The sequence below is a fragment of the Polyergus mexicanus genome, unplaced genomic scaffold (assembly GCF_030449975.1).
Source record: "Polyergus mexicanus isolate NDT 795.1 unplaced genomic scaffold, iyPolMexi1.0 SCAF_8, whole genome shotgun sequence".
Classification (NCBI taxonomy): Eukaryota; Metazoa; Arthropoda; class Insecta; order Hymenoptera; family Formicidae; genus Polyergus; species Polyergus mexicanus.
This window is the reverse complement of record NW_027223328.1, coordinates 4,400,693-4,427,933: the sequence shown is the minus strand read 5'-3', so window position 1 is coordinate 4,427,933 and position 27,241 is coordinate 4,400,693. Positions and strand designations below refer to the sequence as shown.

General features: G+C 30.5%; 1 protein-coding gene across 1 annotated transcript in view; it reads left to right on the top strand.

The window, feature by feature from the left end:
* Positions 1 to 27,241, top strand: part of Mp (collagen XV/XVIII-type protein multiplexin) — a 335,627-nt gene that overhangs the window by 22,368 nt on the left and 286,018 nt on the right. The window contains exon 2 of the mRNA XM_070300508.1: positions 14,599 to 14,669. Coding sequence (XP_070156609.1) covers positions 14,599 to 14,669 — 71 coding nt within the window. The remainder of the gene's footprint in view (positions 1 to 14,598; positions 14,670 to 27,241) is intronic.

Here is a 27,241-nt window from a genome sequence, read left to right as displayed (position 1 = left end):
ACTTTTTATAATATCACATTTTTAGACAGTGATAAGTAATTATAAATAGCTGTAATTAAGTCTAGATCAGAAAACAAATTATTTCTCTCTCAATATTATTTTTCACTCTTGGAAGTAAAATAAATTTCGGTTTGCAAGCTGTACATAAAAGTTATTTAAGCTCGTCGTCAGTATATATTTACATATGATGTAGCATACTGGAAGTGATCTGTGGTATCATTATTACTTATCTCGTTAGACTCGTTATCTTAAACTTTTCTGTAATATAATAGCTAAGAATACCAATATTAAAAATCGATATATATTTTTATATAACGCTGAATTTACATATTACATTATTATTAATTTCTTATAGAGGAAGCATCTGTATGTCATTTTTTAATTTCTTTTCTCAATTTGCGGTTCATTTTTAATTATATTAGGCATATCAAAGAGAAAAGATTATATCAAAGATATTTTAATCTGTTTAAATCTTGAAAAAATGAGTAGATAATGAAAAACCTTTCTTAATTAATTTCAAGTCAGTAAAAGTACAATAGTTCAAAAAGAGAAAAATTTGGAAGTTTCAGAAAAAACTCCGATTAAATTGTCATTTCAAAGCGATCGATTCGCTAATCAGTCAAAGAGAGAGAGAGAGAGAGAGAAAAGTGGTGATAATTTTTAAGAACACTGATGTAAACATAGTTCAGTTTATTTACAACATCATTTTACCATTGACAATTTATATTATATTCATATCTATCGAAAGAATTTCTTTAGAAATTCATCTGTTAACAATTTACCACGTCCCAGAGAGAAGAAAAAAAAAACAGCTAGAAAGTCTTCAAACAAACATACATATGCGTTTCCTCGCGTATTCCTTTCTCTCTCTCTTTACCAGCAATATGACTTTAACACATTTTTGCCTGAATTAATTACTTTTTTCAAGATTTATCTCATCGCAGCGTATCTTTGAAAAAACATAGGAAACATAGAAAATGTAGGAAATTCTAGATTAAATTAGAATAAATTCATCAAAATTTTTAAATATTCAATTTTGAAATGCTCATTATCAATACGGAAGCAGAATAGTGATATTTTTCAAGAAGGATTTTCTTTGAATTGTTGCAAAGGTAATTTTTTTCTATCGGTACACGAATTAAATCGAATTTTTAAGGACATTACAATTGTATCTTAAGACAATTGCGATTTTCAACTTTTCTGCTGGAAATATATTAAAGCAGAGCTTTCCTATTTTATCACTTAACGAAATCACTAGTCGCTAATGTAACGAGCATGCTAGCGTTGTTGGCAGAGTTCACCGTATTCAAGACCATGTTTGGAGAAACGAATAAACAGAACGTTCTAGAAATGGAGCTCTTTGCAAAAACGAATTAAGCTCAACGTCCGTTCTTCGATCCACTCGTCGTTTCGGAGACAAAAATAAATTCGTCTCTTTATTTTCTGTCATCCATCTGCTCCGCATAAATTTACGAGATTCCACAATCGCGCAATGATCGCAAAATCGTGATGAAACGTTAACGTATGATCCGCTTCTTTGAAGTTTCTAGGCAAGTAATTTTCAACGATCGTATCTTTTGTTTGTTTATCATAGCATATAACGCGTCAATGCGTTATAAAAAGAGAGATAAAGTTTGTTATTATATATACTAACATAAATAACAGAAAAAAGTTGGAGTATAAAATATATACATATATCTGGAAAGATGACAAATTAGAAATTGCACCATATTGTTATTAAATCGAGCGTCAGTTAATTAACTGCGATTCGACAATATTTTCTTTCACTATTCTACACAATAGGAAGCAAAATTATGCTTATTTTGCGAATAGAAATAAATCGGTTACATTTGCGGCATATTAATGTTGCATCGTTGTGTTCGTATACCAATGTATGGTCCATTTCCGCAAGATTATTCAGAGAGCAATCAGCGCAATACTGTATTCCCTGTTTCATAGAACGACAAGCATTGCACTCGAAAGCTAATTAAATAATGAAGGAAGCTAAACAATGTTTTAGGTTGATTTTCTAACACAATTATATTCATTCATTAAAGTGCAAAATTATTATTTTGAGTATTTTTAAACTTAAACAGGTAATGTTTATATTATATTTTTGTGTTTATATAGAGGAAAGTAGAGTAAAACCGGGTACTCTTTTGGATTTGTCTTTCTATAAAAAATCCGAGAGTAAAAAAAATTTTGCCGACCGTTAGTAGTCTTTAGTGAACTTCAAACTATGAGAAAATAAAGCTAGTTGCTGAAAAAGAAGTTTTTGGTTACCAAGAATAACAAGATTTTGTGGAGAAGTCAAAGTACCCGGTTTTGTCCTATCGGTAGGGTCAAACCGGGTACCCATTTGAAAATATGCAAAATACCGTATAATTACAAAATCTAGATTTATTTTAATCAAAATACAATATAAAGATGTATTTTATTAACAAAAATCACAAATAAAGATATCCTCTTGTTCGACAAGCTTCCTTATTTAACTTTTTAACTTTAGGGATCTCAAAAAGCTTTTTTTTTAGTGGTTTCTTTTTCTGAGCGTTAGTTTTCATTTTCAAATACTTTTTGTAGGCACACAAAGTCACGATAACACTTCTTCCTTTTTTCATTTCATGAAATGTAAGTACCCAGTTTTGCCCCAACACAAGATAAGTAACAAATACGGCGGTTACATATTCCGGCGTACAAAGTGCCGATCAAAACTAATATGATATATTCTCTAATATATATAGAATGCAATGCTGCATTTACCGAAACAGATGCTCTATATAGAAAAAGTGCACGATGACTCGATTCTTGCGTCGATACCGATCTTTTTGAGATAAAAACTTTGAACTTTTATTAAAAAAGAAATATTGAGTGCACAAGGTCACTGTTTGTTTTAAAAAAATGATGGCGTCAAAATAAAATCTACAACTAATAACACAAATTAGCTACAGATAGCAGCATTTATTACGAAAAACCAGCGGTTTAATCCGCCTACCCAGTTTTACCCAACTTTCCCATATTTTAATTATTTTAATTAAAGTTACAAAATGATGAAAAAAGTTATATTATTTATATCTGTGATTGGCCCAATTATTAAATATTTTTTAAAATATTTATGGTATATATCTAATTTTATTACATTATATTGGCAATATTTAAAATATAAAATATATATACATATATGTATGTATATATATGATATAAACTATATGTATATGATGTAAAGTACAACAACATATATTACTACATATTACAACGTATATTATTATATTTTAGGATTTTGCGATTTTTTTGATAGTAGGAAGATTAAAATATAATTCAAAGTAAGAGAGAGTCAAAACGTTACTATGCGAGAAAGAAACTTTCGTAACATGTATCATCGGTATACATGAAGGAGATGATATATCAAGTAATAACATTACTAATATTTCGATAATGATCTAAAAGTCAACTAGCGGATAATATCGAATAATTCCGCGATAAATTTTATGTCGCAAGAAAAGCGCAAAGACTTGTGTATCGATACAATCTCGAGGTTAAAGTTTTATCTTAGCGCTCCCCTCTTCGATTTAAAGATAGGTATTGTGTGCATAGTATTTTTTTGCTGACGAAATATCCGTTAATGTTGTATATCAACATTTCATGTATCTCATCTAAATAATTATTGTGATTTAAGCACCAGTGTTGTTTAGCATTGTTAAATAAAGTAAATGCGCAGACTAGTTTAACAAGGATACTTTAATTATATAAACTAAAAGTATTGCAATTATTTCTTTAACATATATTTTTTCTAATTATAGCCGTAGATTTTTTTTTTCAGTAGAAAATTTTCTAAATAAAATTAAAAAGATTGTATATATTTATTAATGCAAAAGATTAATGTAAAAGAATTATTTATATGTATTGATTTTGTAAATAAATAATTTATTTATACGAGAGGCAGTTAAATATAAACCAATCTTTTTCCAAAAATATTTTATTCGAGCAAAATATTTCCAACGCATATCCAAATCATTTTTCTACATAGTTTCCACTAACATCTAAGCACTTTTGCCATCGGAGTGGCAATTTTTTTATTTTTGTATCATGAAAAATAGTGGGACCTATCCGAAACCAATTGCACACAAATTCTTCCACTTCTTTATTATGGTCATCGAATGATGGTCCTCCCAAAGCTTCTTTTAGTGATCCGAACAAATGGTAATCATACGGAGATAAATCGAGATAAAAGGAGATGTTCAATGGTGGTCCAACGCAGTTGAGCGAATTTCTTAGGTTATGGCGGCGGTGTGAGGCCTAAACAAGCTATTGTGAAGAAGCAACATTTTTTCTTGTGCGCAATTAGCTTCAGATACGCCCTACTACTTTTTATGACGCGAGAATAAAAGAACTGCCAATCCGGTGGGAAAAGTGCTTAGATGTTAATGGAAACTATGTAGAAAAATGACTTGGGTGTGCGTTGAAAATATTTTGATGGAACAAAGAATATTTTGGAAGAAGTTCAGTTTGCGCAATTGATTTCGGACACATTCCGCTATTTTTTATGACATGGAAATAAAAAAACTGCCAATCCGGTGGCAAAAATGCTTAGATTTTAGTGGAAACTATGTAGAAAAATGACTTAGGTTGGAAATAATTTGATCGACTAAACTATTTTGAAAAAAGTTCGATTTATATTTACCTGCCTCTCGTATTTACTTTGAATAGTCAATATACGAGTTCAGTTTCGAAATTGCAGGACATTCCGGTATTACGAGGATGATTCTTTAAAAGCGGATTTATTATCGAGACTTTATTCGAGACTTTTATCGCAACAACTTGCTTTTATTTTTGTAAGACATGACATCACACACACACACACACACACACACACACACACATGCGCGCGCATACAAAGAAACATCAACTTCTATTTTCTTCGAAATTTTCATGCAAGCTACGCTTGAGCTTATATCCTTGTGCGCGGGTGCATTCACGAAATTATTCTTTTAAAATTATTAACCACACGATGCAAATCAAAAAATATTTGTAACAATATATTGTGTATCAACTCCATAAAATCTATTTTAAATTATTACATAATTTTTTACGCTTTGTATTATTTTTCATAAATTCATCATTGTTGCATATAGGGTATAACAGAGCGCCCGTATCAGCAGTTTTTTGAGGAAACAATGCATTTTTGTGAAAAATGTTTCACATGCAAAAGTTGTAGAGCTTTAAGTGGCGCATTATATAATAATATTAGTATGACCTTGAACAGCACCGTCAAGGTCGTATAAAAATCACTTTGAATTTTTTAAATGGAACAAACCCCTTATTTTTCAGTACATAGTCTTGTAGCTTACCTCGAGAGCTCTCCAAAACACTATAATAAAATATTTTTTCATTAAGCACTTTTTGAGTTATTTTATATTTTAAAATTTGACATATTTTGATATAAAAAATTAAATATCTCATAAAATACTTAGTTTTCTATAATCTTACCGTAATACTTTTTATGTACAGAATAATGAGACAAATCAATTAGTATAAAAAAATAATTGTTTTTAAGGAAATTATTTACAATGTATTTTTTAAAACAATTTTTTTTCTTTTTTGCACTAATTGATTTGTCTCATTATTCTGTATATAAAAATATTACGGTAAAATTATCGAAAACTAAATATTTTATGAAATATTTTATTTTTTATATCAAAATATGTCAGATTAAAATATGAAATAACTCAAAAAGTACTTAATGAGAAAATACTTTATTATAGTGTTTTGGAAAGCTTTCGGGGTAAGCTACAAGAATATATAATGAAAACTAGGGGATTTCATTTAAAAAATTCAAAGTGATTTTTATATGACCTTGACGGTGCTATTCATACTAATAATTATATAATGCGAGAGCTCTACAACTTTTGAATGAAACACTTTTCACAAAAATGCGTTGTTTCCTCAAAAAACTGTTGATATGGGCTCTGTTACACCCCTGTATATTGTATGAAATGTGCCTGTATAGGTGAGATAGAACATAAATATATTCTAAGATGAAGTTTGTGTGTGGTATTCGCGCGTCATGGCGGTTTCTCAGAAAATTAATGATCGGCATGGATTTTAGTATACGCTACTTTTTTTTTCTTTTCTATGCCATGCAATTTTTCATCGTAAATTATGTTGACATAGGAGATATACGAGATTATAAACGAGATTAAGATCCGTCTCTTCTGTACAAATATCTCTGACATATGTTTCTGGCATTAATCAATATAAACAATATTCCCACCACAATCTATTAAATTATTTTTCGAAGTTTTGTTTTGTTACAGAATACATATTCCTCAAATTTTGTTACATTAGTAATATCGAGTTTTGAATAAACATCCTTCAAGAGAGAGAAATTACATATTTTTTGATAAAATTCTAGTTTTTCCGTTATAAAAATCTAGTTTTTCCGTTATAAAAATCAATTCCAAAATATCAAATTTTAATGACACTTAGATAAAAAAGTTAGTTATGAAGAGAAATGGGAAATCTTAAATTTTGCGATTGAACTATCAATAAAAATTTAGATATCTAGCTTTTTCTAGTGTAAATTAATTCATTCATCGCAAACAAGTGGCGGCCCTAAAGCAAGATTAACTCATTAGCAGCACTTCCTCTCTTCCGTATATATTACTCTGAAATCACCCATTCTTTCCAAGTTTCTTCCGTGAATTTCGACTTGCAAGGGTCCTCGCTTCATTAACGAGCTTCTCGACGTCGACGTTCTCGTCGTCGTCGTCGTCGTCGTCGTCGTCGTCGTTGTCGTCGACGTCGTCGTTTCGCTTAATTATTCTACCACCACCCAGTACACATGTTCCGTGCTTTCATTGGACCAAGCTCGGTTCTTTTATATCGCTACTCGGGCCAGTGGGTTAATGGAATGTCGTCATCCGTCGTCATTATCGTCGACGATAGGACCTCCACATTCTCATTTTGTGAATCGTCCCGTTGTTGCAAAGAGGCTTGCTTATAGTGCAACAGCGGTAGCTTCTGTAAACGATACTCGAATAGCTCCAAGAGTTTGCGAAACTTATATGCACGAGTGCTTCCCTTTTCTTTATTTGTTATATTGTTATTAAAAATATTGCAAAATAATAATTTTATAATAATAATTTTATAATAATTTTATTTTTTCTAATAATAATTTTAGTTTTGCATAATTTATTTTGTCCTCATTTGTTTTATTTTATATACACATAAAGATTATTATTATTAATATATTATTATTATTATAAACTCTTATTAATGTATTTAAATTATTGTGTGTCATCAGATATTTAAAAACTAATTTTAATATAGAAATTGTTTCTGTTCTTATTAATATAGCAGTTAATATTAATATTATTATATAATTATTACTAATTTGAACATTTTTTTACTTAGGAAAATGAAAGACATCTTGTATACATTTATTTATCATAGAAAAAGTTTATTATCCTTGTTAAAATAAAAATAAGAAATAATAATTCTATGTATTTGTCACATAAAGTTATTGATATTTAAAGTTGTTAAATTGACAACAATGAAACAAAAGCTTAATATCAGAAAGCCTGATTAGATAACAGATAAAAAATAGAGTATACTTTTGCGAAATATTTTAAGTTATTAAAAACATTGTGATTTGCTGAAGTAAAATTTGAATTTTTTTCTACAATTAATAAGTAAATTTTATCAACATATTATTAGTATTATTATATTAATAAACCATATGCATATGTACATGCATAACTCACGTATTTGTAAAGATTCTGTTATCTCCGTTTTCTTCGAAGTTGCCGAATTAAAAAATAAGAAGGATGAAAAATTTATGTATTTATAAAGAGACATTCTACGTCATATATTATTCAAACGAGCGGTCGATTATCATCGCGGTCGACGCTATCGCCGTGGTTTTCCTCCGCTCTTTGTTTTACGGCTATTCTTTCTCTCCATCCGCATTAAGATTTATTCCACTTTTTCCTACAAAGAATTCCTTTTTCTTGCGGTGATGTCATGCACAAGTAGTGATACTCTCTCTTATCGAAAGAAATAAAACATTATAACGCGAGATTGCACAAATCAGAAACGCTCATGTCAATCTCCTTTCTCATTTGATCATTAAACGATATTATTGTAATTTTAATTTTAATGCTTCCAAATAAGCAGAAAAAAGAACCCTGATAAGCTTTTATTTTACATTTTGACGTTTTATAAAAATATTTAATTATTATGTGAAATCTCTCTAATGCTTACAAATCATACGAATCTTTAAGGATTATGTTTTAATAAAAAGATTGAAAATTATATAACAAATATATATACTACACATACACTAATACATACACAACCACAATTATTTTACATAACGGTAATAAAAATAATGATTCATGTTTTAAAATATAATATTACTTAATATAGAATAATCATTTTATCAAACATTTTAGAAATAAATAACGTTTTCTAGTGATTTATGAAGTTTGTGAAAAGTGACATCTATGACATTTTTCTAAGAACATAAATATCAATTGTCATAAGTTTTTCGCACGATTTAGAGATTAGTGGGATTATCATCTTTATCAAATGCTTACACACGTTATTAAGTGCATAATGAGCAGAATCAGTCGCTAAAAATAGATCTTGTGTTTGATGTATGTATTTCTATTAACGCTTCTGTTACATGACAACCATGAGTAGCAGAATTGGGAAGTAACGCGTTACTTGTAACGTCGTTATCGTTACAGTTACTTTTTTTCGATAACGATCGTTACTTTTTTCTGTTTGTAACGATAACGGTAACGTCGTTACATTTTTACAATAACGGTAACGAATTAGCCGTTATTTTTATCATTATCTTTTGGTTCTTTATTATCTTATATCTATTCAATAGATGTATTTTTTGAAAAATATTTTATGGTCTTCTATCATAGGCTGCATTCTAATAGTCACTGCCAGTACTGAAAATCTATAGTAACGTAAATTAAAGATTTTACAATATTGATAGTGAATATTGGAATACATCCTTAATAATATCAATATTCCTCTTATCAATATTTATATAAAAACAATGTTTGATAAAAATTTTCAACAAAATTGAAATTTGTTAATTACAATTTAAATTTCTATATAGATAAGTGTATTAAAAAGTAAAGTTATTAACATAAAAAATTAGAATCATTAAATAAGTTTAATATAAAAAACGCTTGCTATATAGAGACCAATTTAGAGTTTTTAATTGTAACGTAGATTTTTACATTTAATATTGATTATTAAATAATTTTATAATCTAATAGCTTATTCTAGCATTACAAAAAAACAAAAACATAATGAAAAAGTAACGAATCGTTACTTTCCAAGTAACGGTAACGGTAACGTGTTACTTTTTAAAATCAGTAACGTGTAACGGTAATGAGTTACTTTTTCCAAAAATCAAAGGTAACGGTAACGCGTTATTTTTATAGAATAACGTTCCCAATTCTAGTTATTAGTCAGTCTTGCGTAAAATCGACATGTAACGAGTGTACAAAAATGTAGAGGATATATAAAAAAAATATATAAAAGAGAGTTATAAAACTCACATATTAACTTTTAATACATCCTACTGATTGGAGATATACATGGTGTCCCATTTTAAAGAACCCACTCAAATATCTCAAACACTGCGTTAAATCGAAAAATATTTCAAACAAAAGTTGTGTGGCTTCAAGGGGGCCATAAGATGGTGACAATGATTTGACTTTGGAAACTCATTTGAAGGTCATGTGAAATATTCAGTTTTCGATAATTTTACCGTAATATTTCTATGTACAGAATAATAAGACAAATTAATTAGTGCCAAAAAAAACAAATAATTGTTTAAAAAAATACATTGTAAATAGTTTTTTTAAAAACAATTTTTTCTTTTATACTAATTGATTTGTCTCATTATTCTGTATATAGAAGTATTACGGTAAGATTATCAAAAACTAAATATTTTACGAGATATTTAATTTTTTATATCAAAATATGTCAGATTAAAATATAAAATAACTCAAAAAGTATTTAATAAAAAAATAGTTTATTATAGTATTTTGGAAAGCTCTCGAGGCAAGCTACAAGAATACTAAATAAAAAATGGGGGTTTCTATTTAAGATTTTAAAGTTGACCTTCACATGACCTTCAAATGATTTTCCAAGGTCAAATCATTGTCACCATCTTATGGCCCTCTTGAAGCCACACAACTTTTGTTTAAAATATTTTTCGATTTAACGCAGTGTTTCTGAGATATTTGAGTGGGTCCTTTAAAATGGGACACCCTGTATATTTGCATCAGCTTATTCGATTGTGTCTTCTTTTTTAATAATTACTATGTATATTAAATCCTCAGTATTAAATCAAAGTTATTATTTATATATGTAGCATGAGTATATAATTTATATTATTATATAATTACATATATTAATAATAATTTATAATTTATATATATAATTATATGTACAATTTTAATATAATCACATTTATTATATCATCACATTTTTTTGTACATCATTTCTTATATCATTATATAATCATTTTATAGTATTTAATATTTAATTTTGCGATACATTTATTGCATCGCATACAGCTTAGCGAAGACATGCAATATGTACATAAAAGTTTCTTATGCTCTATAAAATTCTTGCGTCCTATGAAACCTCGGATATTTCATGAGACCTTATAAAACGTCATAAACTTCAACGAAACTCGGCGTAACCGCTTAAACTTCTATGAAAGTAGTAGGCTCTCATGAAATTTGTATGAAGCTTTAAAAATGTTTAATGATCTTACGAAAAGCAATCGAGATTCCTTGATAATAATGGCATATTTTCCTAAGTTGCGAAGATTATTGCCTGATAATGATCTTTAAGAAATTGATATTTTTTTATGGCAGTTTGGGAATCCCATCTTTTCCATATGGGATTAATATTTAATCAACTTTTTACAAAGAAATATTTAATAGATTTATTAATAAGAATTTGTTTAGAAAAAAAATATGTTACATATTATCTATATTTGAAATATCTAATTAATTATGATAACGAATGTTTGATGTAATGTTATGTCAAATAATTAAAAAATAATTCAAAAAATTACAATGAACAGTTCTAAGAGATGTAAGCCATAAGAGAAAAATAAATAAAATGAATAGAAATTGTGTAAATAATATCCAATTATTTTATCGTCTTTGTGTAATGAGAGAAATAATTGTTTTACTTGATTACTTACAGTTCCTAACAAGAAAAAAAATATAGATGAAGATTAGAAATTAAACTATGTTTACATATTATTGTAACATATTAGAAATAAATATTTCAAATAATATATGTATATTAATATGTAAAAAAAAAACAAATAAATATATTTTAACAACATATTAAATAATTATTACTTTATATTAATTATTGAAAAATTCAAAATAGAAGAAGTTAGTAGAAGAAATACACATTTCTTATTCCAATTTTCATCTATAGCTTGTTTTGATGGGGTTTATCATATTATGACAAGATATCATTAATATCTAAACATTTGCAACATTTGATTAGTTTTTCTATGACATTATTAGTATATGATTCAACACTATCGAGCATGTATTATTATGATAGCAATATACATGATACAATTTTTCTGATACTATACAAAACGTGAATTTTACTCCGGTCGGCATCGATAATTCAATCGTTCATCGACATTTGCCTGTTGAACGTGAAAGGGTGAGGGGGCGGGATCGACGGCCTTGTTAAATGGAAATCGAAATCGATGGGCACGGCCGTCCTCGTAGGTTTGCGATCGTTACGCAAGTACGGCATTCTCGATCGTGAATCACGATCGACGGACTAGCTACGCCCATGTGAGCGCCGGCTGTTGTGCAAGTCGAAATGTAAATGCGTGTCACACTTACCGAGTTTCCCGTGTTCCACTGACCTTAGTCTAGTCAAGGAATAATAATGCAGAATCGGGAAAAGGGAGAAAGAGAGAGAGAGAGAGAGAGAGAGAGAGAGAGAGAGAGAGAGAGAGAGAGAGAAAGGGAGAGATAGAAAGAGAGAGGGAAATCGAGATTTATAGCGCGTTACAACAAGCGAGTCACGATCTGTTTCTACGAGCCACACGAAGGCATTGAATAATGTATATGCGTTGAATAAATGTATACAAATAATTAAATAGAATTTTATGCTGTGAGATTTAAGGGATCTTCATAGTTTGATGCTCTGAAAATAAAGACGATTCTTTGGGATTTTTTTAAAGGAAAATATAAAACATATTAATTCTAAACTTTGCACATTTATTAAATAACATTTCAAATATCCTATATTCTTTTTTTAACAAAAATATTTGTTTCGAAGTTATAGTAGTCCAATCGGGATGACTAAAAAAAATGGCGGATATGATTCCAACCGTTATAGTCATCTGAGATAAAAAAACCAAGAAGATTCTTAATTTGTATGAGTATGATTAGTGTGTGAACTAGAATTAAATCGATATTTGCAAAATTTAAATTTTGCGACTTACAGAACTAACCAATTTTTAGTGATTTTTTTTTTTTGAGACGCTGCCATTTCTTTATTTTTCAATATTTTTTTAAAATTCTAGATCGCACGATAAAAATCAAGAATACACTCATAAAAATTAAGACTCTTTTTAGTTTTTTTTTTGTTTCAGATGACTATAACAGCTGGAATCATGTTTGCCATTTTTTTTAGCCAATCAGGATGACTAAAAAAAATGGCGGATATGATTCCAACCGTTATAGTCATCTGAGATAAAAAAACCAAGAAGATTCTTAATTTGTATGAGTATGATTAGTGTGTGAACTAGAATTAAATCGATATTTGCAAAATTTAAATTTTGCGACTTACAGAACTAACCAATTTTTAGTGTTTTTTTTTTTTTTTAGACGCTGCTATTTCTTTATTTTTCAATATTTTTTTAAAATTCTAGATCGCACGATAAAAATCAAGAATACACTCATAAAAATTAAGAATCTTTTTAGTTTTTTTTTTGTTTCAGATGACTATAACTGACTATAACAGCTGGAATCATGTTTGCCATTTTTTTTTAGCCATCCTGGTTGGACTTCGAAACAAACAAATATTTTTGTTTGAAAAAATTTCAGGATACACTTGAAATGTTATTTAATAAACGCGCAAAGTTTAGAATTAATATGTTTTATATTTTTCTATAAAAAAAATTCACAAGATCACCTTTGTTTTCAGAGTGTCAAACTAGGAAGATCTTTTAATAGTAGAGAATGATTCGAAAGAATGGCGAAAACACTAAATTAAAGGAAATGTTATATAACAAGTTTCTTTGTTCTTTTTTCTTTTTCTTTGTTTAATTTGTATAGTCCTTAGCTATTAAAACGGATTTATACTATTATAATATGCAACACAAATATGTATGATTTATATATAATTAGCCAATTATACAATCAGAAAGAGATGGTAAAAGTTTATATATGTTACGTTAAATTAAAGGCGATAGAAACGGATGAAGTTGTCCCAAGCTAAACTGTTACATCGTGTTCGGCAGGATTAACTCGTTACAAGTCGTAATCACGTTTTGTGTTACAAAATCGATCCTTACAGAGGCACGTTTCAAAGTAAAACTTGACATAATATCAAAAGCTATTTCTCTTGATCTTCAAGTTGATTATTGCCATTTCTGGTTATAATATAATAAATCTGTCTCCATTGTTCTCCTTTAGCAATAACATTGTTAGTTCAAATCGTTCTAGCGCCAATTTCATCAAAGGATCACGTAGCTTTTCTAGTCGCGACGTACTCTTTCCCAGTAAATTAATCTCCCCCCCCCCCCTTCTCAGCTTTGTCTTAATCGTTTCTGCTACAAGTGTTCCTAATATTCCGCTTTCCATCCCTATTTAATGATAAATATTCACATTAGGTCAACTTCTTCAAAAGTTAATAATCTTGACATATGTTGTCAAGGTCATGAGTAACATCCAAGAAGTTTTAGCCGTTGCTTATTGTTTATTAAAAAATTATTAACAATTAGATTGTACGATAAGAACAAAATACGAAAATCTGAACTTCTCCGATCCTACAAAATTTTCTGAAACTCATATGTTTTATGTATTTTAAAGCGTAGAAAATGAAACCGTTGAAAAAAATTGTTGCTCTCATTTCCCTGTTTTCTTGATAAAATAGAACGATGTGGGAACAATATCCCTGATTTTGTTAATTTGTTTGTTTGAGTGTTTATTTTAAATATTGTTTTATTAAATATTGTTTTAAATATTGGACTTGAGGGGCAAAGCCCCACGCATTTACTTAAATACTTAAATATACCATTAATATAAAATTTATGCTCGGGAAAGTTCATACTTTTGCATTTAATACTTGTTCTTATTGTACAATTTAATTGTTGATAACTTCTCAATAAACAACAGCAAAAACTTTAGATGTTATTCAGGATCATGGCCTTGATAACATATGTCAAATTCATTGACTTTTGAAGGGATTGACACCTAATGTGAATATTTATCATATTATTCGGCCGGCGCATGCAGGATATTAAGAAACTATTATGATTAATGATGTAAGAAATATAACTGTTTGCAGATCGTCGTTGGTGATCTTCGTCGCGTTGTGCGCGACGTGCAGCCGCGTGGATTTTTTCGGCGAGAAAAAGGGTGAGTTTCACAAAGTTAATTTTTAGCGCTAATGGACTCCACGGCTCTCTCGAGGATATGTACAATATCCTCTGCCCGTTTCCGCGTATCTTACTCGCTGACGAGAGATTCGCTGCAATATTCTCCTCGGGGATTCTATTCTCCCCGAGCGAAGGTACTTCGCGCGAATATTCAGCAGCTTTTTCTCAACGACACCCCCTTTCTCTGCGCTTACTATTACAATTCGCCTTACGTGACTGATGATTTATTACTATGTTAAGTACGGAATGTATTTAGTCAAGCAGTGAATAATGATATCAGAGAGACGATAAGAGCTGCGGACAAATTGTTGTAAATGTGCATGAATTTACGTATACGTCGAGATCGGAGCGTTGATTTTACGCGACGAATTTAATTAATAGGATAATTTGTATCGCATGTAATTTGTGCATCATAATTTTTTATTCGTATTATATTATAAGTATTTTATTCGAAAAATTCTTCGCATAGCGTTTAATTATTATTATTTATTGTTTTGGGCAATAATCCTCACTAATATAATAAATGTCTTTCTTCAAGTTTTTATTTAGTTCGAGTTCTTGATATTTCTCTTTACATACAAAATGCTCTATATGCAATGAATTAGAATTGTGAATTGAACAATTTTTACCGATGAGAACATCGACTGTAATGAGATTGAGTGATTTGCTTTTAACCCTTACGATGTCCGATATTCGTTTTCATTTCTCCTTCTTTGTCTCGTAACAAAAGCAATATCGTTCCTATATCTTTCTCTCCGAAAAAAAATTAATTATACACAGAGATTCTTAAGCTTTATATCAATCTAAGAATCTTGTTTAACTTATTATATCGTTATGCGCATTTTACGTTTATAAATTTTCCGATACTCTTTTATATTGTTTATAGTTTACATTAATGTTCGATTAATTATTCAATGTACATAAATAGCTTTCGATAGCAAGTCCAGAAATAATTGAAAAATTCACGAAGCTTACAATCCGACCTATTGATTTTTTTTGACATTAATGTATTGAATTATTTTCTTCATATTTGTTGATGCTTTCATGTTTTTAATATATTTAATATATTACAGACTTTTTACAGAAAAATTAAATTCTATTAAAAATTGATAGTAAAATGCTAAATTTCTTTTTTTATATGATAAAAACATATTTTTTTTATGAAAAATGAAGCAAAATGACTGTATTTTTACAATATATAGATAACCGTCTCTCTGTCTCTCATCGAATCATGTCTATGTCTGAATATAACTGTGCGATGCGCTTTGTTCGCATCGACTGGATGCTTAATACTCAGAGCGGATTTCGTGCTCTCGTCACGTCTCACTCTAATCTACCAGTTTTATAAGGATACCTCGAGGGAATCTGAGGATTTTTCACTTCCCCTTCCTGACAAGATAACCGCCAGTTGCTCACCTCCGCAGTAGTAAAGCCGACGTATGGTCAGACATGACGCAATTCCGTAATCTCGCGTGTTCTCGTCCTACTTAGAACTATTCCAATATCCACTTATTCCTCTCTACCTTACTCTCACGAGTTAAAACGCGACAGTTATTTTCGAGATTATACATGTAACTAGATATGAATTTCTAATACGATTAAAAAGCGGTCATTGAAAATCAAATACGAAACGATTATATGAAATGCTATCCTAATAGAAATACATCTTATCATTTGTTAGTAATAAAAAATGATAAATAAGATTATTTTTGTGTGCATAACAATAAAAGTAATTCATGAAATAATAATTAATGAAAAATGGCTTTATCAATGTCACGAGGAATGTCATTAGCGTCAGATGAATCATCCGCCTTCGGGGGACGAGTTATTAAAACAGTGTCTTTGAGCATAATTATTGTCTATTGTCTCTTCTTGAAATGCAATGATTATTTTCGTCGCGTCCTGGTTCCTTCGCGAGGATTTCATAACCCATGGCGACGCTCCGCAGACGCAAAAAAAAAATTTAATCTAGCGCCGGTCGTCTTTATTAAGAATAATAAAACGACAGAAAAACGACGCTGCCACTTTACCTTGTCGTAATAAGAACGAATTAACCTAAGATTTCAATTTGCGCACTTATTCTTGCGTAGTATATTAAAAAGCTGCTCATTCTCTCACTCGCTACGTTTTTAGAAAAAGGTCATTTTCTTTTGGCGTTTCTTTTGACGCTTTTCGCGATAACATTTGATCAACGTTCAAAAGATCGCGACGATTATAATCTCGGCGAATTATTATCGAAGAATCGGTTTTGCGTTTCTCTTATCATGAACGGGTGCGAGGGGGTTGCGAGGGGATGCCAAAGAGGTGGCGATATCAGTGGGGCCAATGGTGCACAGGAGAAGGGGGCGGTCTCGGAACGAATAGCTCCCGCAGGATACGAGATAACGCTGCTCATCTCTGCAGCCTCATTTGTATCCACCCTGTTCGTTTCATTTCCCGCGGAAACCACCACTTTTTGCACCTACCGTCTACCTCGTCAATATTTAACGGCTTGCTCGTCGATCAACCGCGATTGCGCAGCGAGATAGAAATGAGAATTTTTCGGGCCGCCTTCCGCCACGATTCCTTATGGATCTCTCTCGTATAACTTCTCCACAAAGGAATATATTGTTTTTAAATCTGAGTAGAGTTCGCAAAGTTCTGCAATGCGCTTGCGGAAGGCAGACTTAAGAAATCTTGCTATTTTCTACAATTGTAAGTTACGATTATTTGCAAGGATATTAAATTACAGGAAAAGGTAATAATGTAAGAATATTTTAACAAAAATTATCTTTCAAGTTGCTTAAATATTTTAAATTTATCTCCTTACTGATGGCTTGCTATTTTGATTAATTATTTTGAATTTTGTTATCTTGTTATGCAGACTTATATATAGGTAATATTAGTCGTCTACTGAATAAACGTTTTGCACCGCAATACGGACATGAAAACAGGATAAATTGCATCGCGCGTTCTACGCGGTTGATTTATAATCGCGTGATTTCGATACACGCCACAAACGACAATTGACTGCGATAGACGACCATAAAGATGGCTGATCTTTGTTCCAATGACAGATTGAATCGGGGGGCGATGCGTGGCGCCTGGCGTAGAGTCGCAGGCTGGTAATCAAAAGATTCCAGGTTCGATTCCGCTCGGATCCCATCCTCCCATATGACCCAAAAAGAGGTTTTCACAGACTATTCTATATAATGCCTATATTGGTTTATCATATATATTATTCTCTATCCAATACCTATATTAGTTTATCATATATTAACCTACCTAATACCTATACCTAATTATAGACAATTCCTTTCGGAAAATCTCCCAGCCATATCAGAGAAGAAGAAGAAGATTGAATCGGACCCGCGAATCGAATCGAACGAGATATGCGTATGTCGTAACGTGATGCGACGCCCGACATAATTCTTGCCTCGATTTCATTCGTTCGTACAGATTAAAAATTCTATCGTAACCGAACGCGATTTCTATCCATTTTATAACGGCGCGAGATTACGAGATTTGCGAAAATAATCTTCAACGCGATGTATAATGCCGGCGGAGAATCGTGTTCCCCATTTTTACTTGTCGACCGCGCGCGCGGGATCTTTTTCTCTCTCTCTTCCCCTCCATCCCTCCCTCCCACTCTCTCTCTCTCCCTCTCATCCATACAAAAAACTGCAAAATTAAACGCGTTTCCCAAAGCGGATGGAAATCGTGCGCGGCGTTCAGATCCAATTTCCGCAAATTTATCTCGAGGCAAGGATAAATGCGTTTTATTGTGCGGCACCGCGCTCGGATTTATTCACCGGAAAATATTTCTTATATATATATCTGGCTTTTTTTAAACGGTCCTTTTATTTTCTTATATCGAAGATCGCAATGAATCAAGAAAACCATTGTTTTCTCTCTCGCGGCGCGTTTGCAGGAAACGCTCGCACTCCACTCTTGAGATCTTCTTGCTGCAATTCTTCTCTCGATTTAGGAAGACATACGCTACTAAAGGTAGAATAGTAAAATCGAATCCAATCTTTATGGCAAAGGGAAAATGTTTATCAAGTTTTTCCTTTGCATCAAGTTACAAATGTAAAAATAGAAACTCTGATCCGCGATGCCCGTACATTTTCGAATATATTGAAAATTACATCATCCTTGCCATAAATTGCAAAAAAAGAAATTTGGGAGATAATATAATGTATGTAAACAAAAAAGTTATTTTGAATTTTTAAAGAAATATAGAACAATAAATAATAAACATGAAATTATTATACCATATTTGTAAAAATTAATTCTAATGCTAACAACTATTTTTCAGATTCGGTTTTATAGTTAAATTAACAAAATTTAAAAAATATATATATATATATATATTTTTTTTTTTTTTTTTTTTTTAATGTATTGCAAACTATATAAGGAAAAAGACTAGTTCTTTTTATTATATATATTACAGAAAAAACGAATGTATTAAATATCATTGTATTGTACATTGTATGTAAGATATTATTGATATATTTGATGTTGCGAATGAAAAATTTCCACGTAAAAAATTTCCATAAAACAACTTGCTTTGGTTCATATTATCAATATTCCATTTAGCATATTCCAAAGAAAGCAGCTACGAAGTCTGGCTAATAAAAGAAAAATATTAGGTTTGACGTTATGAAAAATAAAGGAATGTGCTAGACACAGCGCGTATCGCTGCGCAGGCGAAGAGCAGTGGATAGTCTAATTTTCTAAAAACAGATGAGACGTTGGTATGATTAAAATTTATGAGACCACGATCTGCAAGCAGAGTTAAAAGTGTAGGGAAACGCGATCGCCCTTAGTTTATTTTCCGCCTTCCACTTCCGGGAACGAGAGCGAAATTAAGGCGAGCCCCGCAAGCTATAAAAATTTTATACGCTTAGATTGATCGTGTCCTACCGTTGAAAAGTTCTATTTCTGTTTGTTAATTTAGGTTAGTCAGTTAACAGATGTCTGCCATAAGGTTTTCCAGGCAATACACATCAATAATTAAGCTATATATAAGTGACAAGCTTGGAAACTTTTGTATTGAATAAACTCAATTAGAACTAAAAAATTTTATTTATACATTCTTCAAATTCTATGTCTTAAGTGAATTAGATTTACATGAATTAAATATTATACAATATATGCAAATAATTTAAAATATGCAAATGCAATTAACCTGAATTTATACAAAATTACTTTATATATATATTAAACGAGATACGATTATATAAAATGTGTTTTTTGTTAATAGAGAAAAATATACGAATTAAATAAAAATTTCAAAATTTATATTGTATCGAATTCTTTTATTGGCCTGAAAATCTATTTTTTATTCAACATAATAAAATTTGACATACATCGCGTATTGTCACAAATAATTTTCGCGGAAAGAGATTTTGTTTCTAATAATGTCTGTGCGTTTACTTTCTAAAAAAGAAACTTCTGATAAATTAATTTTGGCAGAATTTCAAAGCGTTCTTTATCGAAACGCTTTTTAATGCACGAGCAGATGGCAATTAATTATCATGTCGCACGATGTTTAAGATAATTCGGCATTACGGACAAGCAAATGGCAATAGCACGTCGATGACATGCATGATAAGCGAAAATGAAGACAGATACAAAGGCGATGACAAACGTTCGTGATGAAACACAACTTTGTGACACTGTCGCAAGAAGCATTGAATTTCTTTTTTAGAAACGTGCCAAGATACATACGTTCCGGATATAGGCGTCGATCGAATGTGCGTGAGCGCGTCTCGTAATCACGTTTGAATCCAACGATCCGCAGTGATTCATCGATCATTGACAATCAAGCGATTTCTTAAGCGTGTCCCTACTTCGCCACGCATAAGGGACTTCGTGAACCACGTGTATTGTTAACCGACGAGTGTTTATAACTTCTCGCAGCATGTTAAATTGAGTAAATGTCATTCTCGAAAGTAAATGTCATTCTACAACTCGAAAGAATGGAAATATGTTAGACATAAAGATATCTACATGACATTTATTGTTTTACTTTCAACTTTTAATTTAGAAATGCCAGCTTAATCATTAGAGAGAGATACGCACATTTCAAATACATATTATCAAAAACAATCATATAAGAGTAATTTTATTTAAATACAATATTTATTGAAAATTTATGTTTTTTGTATAGGCAAAATGTTATATACTAAGAAAAATAATCAAGAAGTATTAATATTTGTTTCTAAACTAATTATCGCATCATATATAATAATTAATATAATTTAATAAAGTAAATAGAAAAATCTAATAGATATTAGGTGTACAACTTTGCTTCCACCGTTTTTTTTTCCGAAATTCGAGGTTTTACTGTAAAAAAATTTTGAAATTGCTTGTTGAGTCACTCCTAATGATCGTGCCAATTCTTTTTGACTTTGACTCGAGTCTTCATTAAGGAATGCCTCCAATTCTGCATCTACGAAAACCTTCTCTCTTCCACCGCTATGCCGGTCTTCGACGTGAAAATCACCGTTCTTGAAGCGTTGAAACCACTCACGACACGTTCTTTCACTAATAGCGGCTTCACCATAAATATTTGAGAGCATTCGATGAGCCTCAGCCGCAGATTTCTTCATATTAAAGCAGAAAATTAAAACCTCCCGCAAATGACGAGAATTTGGCTCGTAAACTGACATTTTCAATCGAGAATAACTTTATGATGCAGACACAAATCGACTAATGTTTCTGTGGGTTATGTTGACAGATGCCCAAGTTTATTGCATGACGTCTATGATCTATTTATTTCGACCACTACTTACCGCTAAAGCCATCTATAGGAAAACGGCGGAAGCAAAGTTGTACACCTAATATAAGCCGTAAAAAAGAAATAGATCTAAGAAAGATAGAATGAGAATAAACAGTGAATAAACAGTTTGTGAAAACAGTATTTTAAATATTTTACTGCTCAGAAAAATAATTATTTCAATTGTTTACTTGAAGTTTATAAAGAATTGTACGTATTTAAAATATGTGCGTATATTTTATTTGTAAAATTAACTTAATATTTTAGACAGAGTTTTAATTAACGTGTAAACAAATTATTATTAATAACAAAAAATAACACATATATTTTTATTTGTTTTGCATTTTTCAAATATTTGCCCATATATATTTAGATATAATATTACTTGCTTTATCATCGAAAAAAAATTAATTAAATATTGAATCGGTATAATAACAATTTTTACAGTTATATAAAAATTACTGCTATTCCACTTGCTCGTTAGAACAAATAAGTAATTTATGCCATATTTTAAATCCGGTTGCTACGAGGCGCCACTTAATGAATCACAAGGTCATTTTGATTGCACTTGAATGAAATCATATTTCTATGATCTTGACCTATAATGAGTAGGCGCGGCGCGCACATTTCATCGATCGTATTTAGCGTTGGAATGCATTTTTCAGATGACGTCACACATAACGTCATCGTTGAAGCAAAACAAGAATGCAGTTAATAGATATTAATAATTAAAGCATCGCGCACAGTAAATAAGTATAATGTATTCTATAATCTATCTTTATGTTATGATCGTAACAGGGTTGGGAAGTAACGCGTTACTTGTAACGCCGTTACCGTTACAGTTACTTTTTTTCGGTAACTGTAACGGTAATGGCGTTACAAATTTTATTTGTAACGGAAAAAGTAACTTCGTTACATTTTTCGGTAACGAGTAACGAATTTAATAGTTACTTTTATCGTTACTTTTTTCAAATTTTTTGATTTATTTAAGATATTATTCTTGCTATTGTGCGTGATAAAATTTTTATCTTAACCGTAAAGCCGTAAGCAATCGACCAATTAGCATTCTTATTATGTTGTAAAAATGCTTGAATGTGATTGATCAACTTATGGTTCTTGCAGACCAGTGCGATGACGCGACGCGCGATATCCAATGAGAGCTTTATCTTTTCGGAAAAGCAGAGCTCTCATTTACTACCAGTTCTAAGTACCTTGCAACGAAAATTAGAAAATCTCAATAAATCTGACCTTATAGATTGCCATTCATTAGTTGAAGCTATTCAGCAAGGTTTAAATAAAAAGTAACTTATTAATTTGATTAATACATATGTTATTTAATTTTAAATAAGGATTTAATTGAAAAAATATTATTTTATTTTAAACTATTGATTCAAAGGTATTAATTTCAATAAAACAAACAATGTCGCTTAATTTACTATATTTGATTTTAGATTTCTTACAATATTTGAAACAAAAGAATTAATAATAGCAGCATGTTTACATCCAAAATTTAAGTTAAACTGGTTAACCGGAGAAAAAAGAAAACGTGCTGAAAATTAGTTGGAGGATTTATTGGGAATCCGATCAACTGAAAATTCTTCAAAAGCTGGAAAATCTGACGATCACGATAATTTTTTCATTTTTGAGCAAAAAACGGTGCAAAATGAATCTGAACAAGAAGAATTGCAACGGTTTTTAAAATCAAATAATTGTAATATAGAAATGTTAAACGACTATCCAAAACTTAAAAAACTTTTTATTAAATATAATACAGCTCTACCAAGCAGTGCATCTGTAGAAAGAATGTTTAGCATCGGTGGCTCTGTATTAACACCACAAAGAGGGCATTTAAATGATGATACTATGGAGCAACAAATTTTATTAAAAATTAATAAAGAATTTCGATAAAATTTTATCATTTATTTTGTAATAAACCTTGAATGAAATCTTGCTTACAATTTTTTAAATTTTTTCTTATGCAAAATAATTTATTAGTTTGTATTGTAAAAAAGTAACGGAAATTGTAACGACTCGTTACTTTTTAGTAACTGTAACGGTAACGAGTTACTTTTTAAAATTGGTAACGAGTAACGGTAACGAGTTACTTTTTGGAAAAAATAACGGTAACGGTAACGAGTTACTTTTATAAAATAACTTTCCCAACCCTGTTTATAATACAGAATGTCCCCAATTTAAAAAACTTCGGATGCGTGTGGGGAATCGATAAACTAACAATAAGACAAAATCCTTTAAAGATCTGCTCGTTTTTGCTTCGTTTTGAAGGTACTTTTGATAAAACTAATAATTTTAGTTTTGTTTTAAGATTTTTGGTGAAAATTATTTGTTTAATTTCTTGCGATTTTCTTCATAAATGAAGCAAAAACGAATAGATCTTCAACTTTTTTCCTTAGCTTACCGATCCCCTACACACTCCCGAAATTTTGACATTTAAGTTGGGAACCCTGTATGTATTAAAAACTTGGGCAAATTAAATTGCAAAGCTCTAAGTGTTTTGGCAAATCCTTATTATAAATATAAATTATAATCAGAGAATTAGAATTCTACGATAAAAAAAAGAGAGTCTTATCGAAGATCAATTAAAAAATTTAATAAAAAATTGTCAAAATGTTTTCGACGATAACAAGTGTATATTGCGTGTGTTAATTTTGTTTATCTAACTGTCATTGTAATGCAATCCGGACGATCGATAATTCTTCTAAACTATAGATTCGCCAAGCAATTTGTCGCATGTAAATATCGAGGACAAACGACCGAATTAAAACTAAAACGAGATGTCGTTGGAGAGAGGACAAGCCGTGAACAATTATATCCCATTCTCTGGAAATTGGGAAAGACTTTCGACTTCGTTCTCTGTTCGTGACTGATAAATTGCACGTGTTACGAAGCGTGGAATGTACGAGCGTGCGCGTTACAATGAGGGAATATTGTCATCAAAATTAATGAACTCGTCTATTTGTTCCGATAAATCCGCACGCGATACGAGTGCACATTCAGTTTACGGGAAAATTCATCAGGATATCTATAACGACTGAAAATGATAATCGACTAATAAGATTGAACACATTAAATTTACATATGAGCCAATTTCAAAAGCTTTGAAGCATAAAGTTATTTCTCGTTATTCATTTCTAGATTCTAAATTTTGATGCAAAGTTGTAGATTATTAACGTAGGTTATAAATTATTTATCCATGTTAATTATATTTGCACATAAGTTTTAAACATGTTTACGTGCCATCTATTAATTCGCTGTTAATTAACCAGTCGTTGGTTCATAAACAAGAAGAAATATTTAGATAGCTAGCAAAAATCAATTGGAATAAAACTTAAATTTATTCAAGTACACAATTTTTATTTGTTATTTAAAAAAATTTCTATTTATAATATAAATAAATTACACATATATTGATTTTTTAATTTTATTCAGTTATTAAATTAAAAAGACTTCCTTTGTTAAAAAAATTCAGAGCGATAAATAATCAAAATTAATGAATCTTTTAGAATTATAATTTTTTTTTCTACTATGCATTTTTTACATATCTCTTATCGTAGATGAGTAACTCTCTCAAGAATCGAATAATAAAATATAGGATTATAGCACATCGAAATTCGGAACGCGCGAAACGCGCCTTACAATGTTTACGCATTTAACATTGGCTGGTGTTGAAAAATCGAAAGTTGCTCGTGAAACAAACTGCAGAATATGAATGAAGATCCACTGGCTGATAAATTGCAGAATTATGCACGCGTGAGAGACAAGAGGTGGTCGGACCATGTTACAAGCAGACGATATATTATATAGAGTAGGTTAGCTGAAAAGAAAAAAAAGTCGCCGAGATAAAGAAAGAGACGGCAAGGAGTGTGAGAATAGCGCGGGAAAGGTGAGGAGGGGAAGTGAGCTTTGAAATATTTTATACTTTCCGAGCACGCTTCGCGGGGCCAATATGTCTGCCCCGGGCAACAAGCGACTGTATCACGTCTCCGCGATTTTCTACGGTTTTTGCATTCGATCTTTGCTGCCGTTTTACGCCGCTACCGTTGCAGATGCGCACGTTAAATGCATAACGCTGCATCCTTATTTCTTGAAAACGCCGAATGAAGTTGAAGCTTTTATAAAACCGTCATGCGCGATTTCATTTATGGAATGACAAACTTGCAAGAAAATAAACAGTTTACGCGCAAGAGAGCTTTATGCATTGAAAAATAATTTCTACATTTTTTATTTTTTCCGCTAGACGACCTAAATTCGTAAATAATTACGTTGTGTATAAAAAAAAAACTCTTATGCATATTATAAAAATATTTTGCGTTTATTGTTAAATATCTCAAAATTATCTATGTCTATATTCGATGTTTATATTTATATCTATTTCAATTTCTAATCAATGTTGTTACGATCCAGGGTTGGGAAAGTTACTTTATAAAAGTAACTCGTTACCGTTACCGTTATTTTTTCCAAAAAAAAACTCGTTACCGTTACTCGTTACCAATTTTAAAAAGTAACTCGTTACCGTTACAGTTACTAAAAAGTAACGAGTCGTTACAATTTCCGTTACTTTTTTACAATACAAACTAATAAATTATTTTGCATAAGAAAAAATTTAAAAAATTGTAAGCAAGATTTCATTCAAGGTTTATTACAAAATAAATGATAAAATTTTATCGAAATTCTTTATTAATTTTTAATAAAATTTGTTGCTCCATAGTATCATCATTTAAATGCCCTCTTTGTGGTGTTAATACAGAGCCACCGATGCTAAACATTCTTTCTACAGATGCACTGCTTGGTAGAGCTGTATTATATTTAATAAAAAGTTTTTTAAGTTTTGGATAGTCGTTTAACATTTCTATATTACAATTATTTGATTTTAAAAACCGTTGCAATTCTTCTTGTTCAGATTCATTTTGCACCGTTTTTTGCTCAAAAATGAAAAAATTATCGTGATCGTCAGATTCTCCAGCTTTTGAAGAATTTTCAGTTGATCGGATTCCCAATAAATCCTCCAACTAATTTTCAGCACGTTTTCTTTTTTCTCCGGTTAACCAGTTTAACTTAAATTTTGGATGTAAACATGCTGCTATTATTAATTCTTTTGTTTCAAATATTGTAAGAAATCTAAAATCAAATATAGTAAATTAAGCGACATTGTTTGTTTTATTGAAATTAATACCTTTGAATCAATAGTTTAAAATAAAATAATATTTTTTCAATTAAATCCTTATTTAAAATTAAATAACATATGTATTAATCAAATTAATAAGTTACCTTTTATTTAAACCTTGCTGAATAGCTTCAACTAATGAATGGCAATCTATAAGGTCAGATTTATTGAGATTTTCTAATTTTCGTTGCAAGGTACTTAGAACTGGTAGTAAATGAGAGCTCTGCTTTTCCGAAAAGATAAAGCTCTCATTGGATATCGCGCATCGCGTTATCGCACTGGTCTGCAAGAGCCATAAATTGATCAATCACATTCAAGCATTTTTACAACATAATAAGAATGCTAATTGGTCGATTTGCTTACGGCTTTACGGTTAAGATAAAAATTTTATCACGCACAATAGCAAGAATAATATCTTAAATAAATCAAAAAATTTGAAAAAAGTAACGATAAAAGTAACTGTTAAATTCGTTACTCGTTACCGAAAAATGTAACGAAGTTACTTTTTCCGTTACAAATAAAATTTGTAACGCCATTACCGTTACAGTTACTGAAAAAAAGTAACTGTAACGGTAACGGCGTTACAAGTAACGCGTTACTTCCCAAC